The sequence below is a fragment of the Chiloscyllium plagiosum genome, chromosome 15 (genome assembly GCF_004010195.1).
Source record: "Chiloscyllium plagiosum isolate BGI_BamShark_2017 chromosome 15, ASM401019v2, whole genome shotgun sequence".
NCBI lineage: Eukaryota > Metazoa > Chordata > Chondrichthyes > Orectolobiformes > Hemiscylliidae > Chiloscyllium > Chiloscyllium plagiosum.
This window is the reverse complement of record NC_057724.1, coordinates 5,665,784-5,671,783: the sequence shown is the minus strand read 5'-3', so window position 1 is coordinate 5,671,783 and position 6,000 is coordinate 5,665,784. Positions and strand designations below refer to the sequence as shown.

At 43.2% G+C, this 6,000-nt stretch overlaps 1 protein-coding gene across 6 annotated transcripts in view; it reads left to right on the top strand.

The window, feature by feature from the left end:
- Positions 1-6,000, top strand: part of dock11 (dedicator of cytokinesis 11) — a 301,498-nt gene that overhangs the window by 112,142 nt on the left and 183,356 nt on the right. For all 6 annotated transcript variants that reach the window (XM_043704339.1, XM_043704341.1, XM_043704340.1 and 3 more), the window contains exons 12-13: positions 3,475-3,696; positions 4,731-4,853. In XM_043704339.1, coding sequence (XP_043560274.1) covers positions 3,475-3,696; positions 4,731-4,853 — 345 coding nt within the window. The remainder of the gene's footprint in view (positions 1-3,474; positions 3,697-4,730; positions 4,854-6,000) is intronic.

Here is a 6,000-nt window from a genome sequence, read left to right as displayed (position 1 = left end):
ACTAAAACATTTAAATCCTGGCACCTGCAACAGCCAATCCTGTCCCTGTTCTACCCATGTCTCCGTAATAGCCACAACATCGAAGTCCCAGGTACCAACCCACGCTGCAAGTTCACCTACCTTATTTCGTATACTTCTTGCATTGAAGTATACACACTTCAAGCCACTTTCCTGTTTACAGACACCCTCCTTGGAAATTGATGCCATGTTCCTAACCTCCCTACACTCCAGGCCCTGCACCCTGAAGCTACAATCTGGGTTCCCATGCCCCTGCAGAGTTAGTTTAAACCCCCCCCCAAGAGCACTAGCAAACATATCAATGGATTGGAAGCACCAACAATACTCCACACTTGCCTGGATGGGTGCAGCTCCAACAATGCTCAGATGCTTAACACCATCCAGGACAAAGCAGCCCACTTGATTGGCCCCATATCCACAAGCATCCACTCACTCCATCACCGTTGCTTAGTAGCAGCAGTGTGTATCATCTATAAGATGCACTGCAGGAATTCACCAAAGATCCTTAGACAGCATCTTCCAAACCCACGACCAATTCTACGTAGAAGGACAAGGGCAACAGATATATGGGAACGCCACCAGCTGCAAGTTCCCCTCCAAGCCATTCACCATCCTGACTTGGATGTGTATCATCATTTCTTCACTATTCGTGGGTCAAAATCCTGAAATTCCCTCCATAATGGGCCTTGTGGGCCAACCCACAGGAGCGGTTCAAGATGACAGCTCACCACTACTCTCCCAAAAGCAACTGGAAACTGGCAAACAAGTCTGGCCAGCCAGTGTTGCCCACAACTTCTGAATGAATCAAACGTAAAAGCTCCAACTATATACCAACCCCTCAGCTCCAGGTTGTCTGGAAACAAGACTTCAATTACCACTTCTTGGTGAAGCTGCCATCTAAACAATGCTTTTCAAAACATGCAGCAATCCTCTCCATTTTAAAAGCATTTATTTCTTGTTTAATGATTTTTAAAAAGCACAAATTTTTTTTAAAAAAAGGGCTTTCCAACTCTGTTGAAGTATATGACCAGTTTCCAGACGCCCTGTTACTAAGGCTTCGATTCTAAACTGTGGTATTTTCCTGACCCCCCCCCCCCCCCCAAAAATGAGGTTACCTTCACTGTTATCTTTTTGGCTCCTTTCTCATACACTGGGCTTATGATTGTTGCCTTCCAATCCATTGATATTATTCAAACTTTCAGGGAATTCTGGAAATGGGTCCACTAATTTCGGACTTTCCACTTTGAAAATCCTGGGGTGCAGGCCATCAGGATTTGTCTGCTTTTAGTTCCATTAATTTCTCCAGGAAATTTTCTTTGCTTTCGTTGTCAGCTCATTCTTACTTGCCCCTTTGTTCCCTACTTTGATTTTGACATGTTTTGTGTGTCCTGGAAAGTAAGTACCATGTGTTGTTTAGATTAGATTTTGAATTAGATTACTTATAGTGTGGAAACAGGCCCTTCGGCCCAACAAGTCCACACCGACCCGCCGAAGCGTAACCCACCCAGACCCATTCTCCTACATTTACCCCTGCACCTAACACTACGGGCAATTTAGCGTGGCCAATTCATCTAACCTGCACTTTTTTGGATTGTGGGAGGAAACCGGAGCACCCGGAGGAAACCCACGCAGTCACGGGGAGAATGTGCAAACTCCACACAGTCAGTCGCCTGAGGCGGGAATTGAACCCGGGTCTCTGGCGCTGTGAGGCTGCAGTGCTAACCACTGTGCCACCGTGCCACCCACCGTTTAATATCTCTGCCATGTTGTTCACACACCCATCTTTCAGTGACAACACTCTCACCTCTGCGATCAGAGGTTGAGGGTTTATGCATTCAGTTTTAAGCTCACAATCATAATACACATCCCTTTGTAACAAACAGGGAGTGCTGCACTGTATTAAGTGTCGTATATTTTGTATAAGCCATTACATTGAAGCTCCCTGAGCAGGGCAATTTTCCCCGGTTTCCTGACCAACATTTGACCTTCAACCATCATTCCTGAAGAAGGGCTTATGCCCGAAACGTCGATTCTCCTGTTCCCTGGATGCTGCCTGACCTGCTGCGCTTTTCCAGCAACACATTTTCAGCTCTGATCTCCAGCATCTGCAGTCCTCACTTTCTCTTCAACCATCATCACCAAATAGGTTCTCTGATCTGCATCACATCTGTGCACAAATTAGCTGCTCAATTTCCGACGTTTACCATTGCTAAAAGGAGACATGAAGTTGGGATTTGCTTCTGGCATTCATCAGTACTGAAAAGCAAGAATGATTCGGAGATGCCGGTGTTGGACTGGGGTGTACAAAGTTAAAAATCACACAACACCAGGTTATAGCCCAACAGGTTTAATTGGAAGCACACTAGCTTTCGGAGCGACGCTCCTTCATCAGGTGACTGTCAGGCAAGAAAATGATGTTTAGAAAGGAAACCAAAATTTATCCACCACGAGAAGGCAGTTCTGATTGATTGGACTAAGGTTGGTTGGCAACCAACTTGAATTGTTGTTACTTTCCTAAACTTGGTCTTCGTGTGTTTCAGTCCTGATGAGTTCGGAATGCAAAGCTTTTTCTCATGTCTCACTTTGGCAAGGTTTAAATTCTGCGCCAGCAAGCAATCAGTTCTCACATTACAGAGGGTATCAGCTTATAAGGAGAGGCTAGAAGAAACTCAAGTTTTCTCTGGAGCGGTGGAGGCTGAGGGAAGACTTGATCAATAGATAAGGTTGATGGTCAGAATCTTTTTCACAAGAGATGAAGTGTCTAATATGTTGGGACATGCATTTGAGGTGAGAAGGAGAAAGTTCAATGGAGATGTGGAAGCAATTTGTTTTACACAGTGGGAGGTGTCTGGAAAGTGCTGCCAAGTGGAGGCAGATACTTTAGTGGCATTTAAGGGACTTTTAGGTAACCACATGAATATGCAAAGAATGGAGGGATATGGACCAATGGCAGTCAGGAAAGGATTAGTGTAATTTGGCGCCATGTTTGATACAACATCGTGAACCGAAGGGTCCATTTCTGTGCTGCACTGTTCTCTCTTCTATAACTGTGGCTACTGTTCAAGAGTTCTTCACTGTCTGTGAGGCACATAAGATTATGAAATGTGTGGAAAAGTACACATATTTCTCTGCCAATATCTTTTGAACAGGAACAGTTGATAGATGATATCTTTGCACACGTATGCAGTATCCTGAAGGCACTGCAGATTCAATAGCTATAATCTTATCTGTCTCTCTGCTGGTCTGGAATAATTGACTCCATGTGCTCTAATGGGGAAAGATAAAAGTCCTGTTCCAATAGGAATGATTTTGGATGTAGGTTTGCTTGCTGAGCTGGAAGGTTACAAAACTATTCCTATTTTGTTGGCTCAAGGTACTGTTGAAAGAATGCATTCAATTGACACTGCTCCCAGGCCACATTCCTGATTTCACCATGACCATGTATTCGATTACCAGGTTGAACCCTTCTTTGTGACCCTCGCGCTGTTTGACGCAAAGAATAACTGCAAGATCTCTGAAGATTTCCACGTGGATTTGAACCCCCCAGCTGTTCGGCAGATGTTGCTGGGAAGCGTTGAGGGTGGAGCTGAAAATGGGGCAACTAATTCAAATTCTCTGACGAAGAATGATGGTTATTTTAAAGGAGTTGCTGAGAGACTTCTTCGCTATCCAAAACAGGTAAAATTACTGAGGCAATGATGAGTCTATATTCAAAGCTGTGATAGGTTTCTCAGTCCGTCAATGTCTTGACATCATTTGTCACTAAAGCGACAGGTGTTCCTATGTGAGTCCATATCCAAAGCTGTGATTGGTCTTTCACTTTCTCAGAAAGGTGGAGTGAAGCTGGGTTGTGACATTGGGGATGCGCAATGAGCTAGTTGCTCTTCATTTCTTGTGCGCTACTCATTAATTCAAAAACTCCCGAGCAAGCAAATCGAGTGCATTTTTTGGTTGTGAAGCTGTGCTTTCTCTGATATTTTAATATTGCATGTGGCAGTGATCATTAATCTCAATAAGAGGAACTGCATCAGGATTTGCATTATTGTCCAGGAATCTAATCTCAACAGTGTTTGAAGTGTGGGTTATGCTGAAGAGAACTCAATAACTCCCCAGAATTTACAGATAATGCTGGTAAAGAATCCTGAAGCACCATTGGTCATAGACAGTTTTGGCACCATTTTATGTCATGATCACCACATGATAATACAGAGCTTGAGCATTTATCTAAAAGGGGAAAAGCTGTTGAGCTATTCCTCTTGCTCCAATCAAGACAGAATTTCAAGACTATCAAATCCCAAAAGAAATGGCTGTTTTTTCTGTGAGAAGTGGGTGCTGATTGGTTGGAACTCTCATTCTCCAACGAGAATGCACTAGGGAATAATTAAATGCCAAGCTTTTGTTTAAATTCAAACCAGACAAATAGATTGTTGATTGGCTGAGGCATCGCCATGGAAATGACAGCAGGAAGTGGTCCAAGATTCCTAAATCGACTGTACTCTTCAGTTTTGATAGTGTATGCTCTTGGTTTAACAGCTTTGTAAGATTCTGGAGAAAGGGATTTATTGGAGTCATGATGGGCCAAATAGCCTGCCTTTATACTGTGCAGTGCAGTTCTGAAAAATAAATTTGCTCCAGAATTAGACAGCGGTGTGCTCCCATTTCACTCATTGCTTTGGTTCTAATGTTTTGTGTGTCTGTGGTTTTCTTTGTAGGGGATCTTTTCAGTGACCGCCCCTCATCCGGATATCTTTCTGGTTGCACGAGTGGAGAAAGTGCTACAGGGAGGAATTGCCCAGTGCGCTGAACCATATATCAAAAGTTCAGATGCAAACAAGGTACCTGTGAAGGCTACACCTCCCTGATTCCCCAAGATGGGCAAATTTCAATTTAATGTTTCATTCTTAATCAATTTGGCCTTCAGTGAGACCAGCGCATAATTTCGGATGCAAAAAGGAATTGATAATCCATTGAATCAGAAACTATTCTGGAGGGGAGACAGTGAGAAGAAAGGGGGACAACTTTAGAATTGCAAACGGGAGTTGCTTGAAAAACTCAGTACCTGTGGAGAGTACCAAGTTAATGTTCTGAGTTCTCTGACCCTTTTCAGTGTGAAGTCATGATCAGGATTTCATACAACAGGGGACAGAAATCTGCAACCCTCTCGCCTGAAGGCTGCCACTTGCTTTCACGATTGAGTTTGACCAGTGGTTGTTGGATAAGGGTACCGAGAGGTGTTGAGTTAAGATACATATCTGCTATAATTGGAATGAAAACCAATGCAGACCTCCTATTGTTCATTTTTTTTTGCCAAATGTGTGTTTCAGTCTGGAAATGGGATGTGGTTAACGTGGGGATTTTAAAGTACTGTATCACTTATTCACAATCCAAACAGGTTTACAACCTGAGCAAGGATGTGAGTGAACTTTGGTTGTGACTTGGAGGTGTTAAAGGAAATTATTTATATCAGGAATGAAATGTGAAAAGGAAAATGTGAAAAGGAAAAGTTTGTTGGAGTGTTAAGGTTGTGGTTGCATGTCTAGAACAAAGTTTGATAAGGATTGCCTTGATATAAAAAGGAAGACTTTCATGTTTATAGCCCCCCCGTTTTGCCCTCAGGGACATTACAATGTGCTTTACAGCTAGTTAACTGTTTCTAAAGTATATTCACCGTTATACTGTAAGAAACATAGTGTGTCAGGAAAGTCCAGCTGTCCTACTACCTGCATTGCTTGCATGTAGATTGGTGAATGGATGAATTGTTGTGATTAACTGTTTTGTCCATACCTTCAAATCAATCCACAGCCTCATTGCTCTGTGCATCTGTACTCTTGCAATTCTGCTTTATTTAACATCCCCAATAATATTTGCACCATCATTGGTAGTCATGCTTCTGCTGCCTATACATGCTCACTCTCTTGCGCGCTCCCCCTCTCTGTCATAGAATCGTAGAATCCCGACAGTGTGGAAGCAGGCCATTCGGCC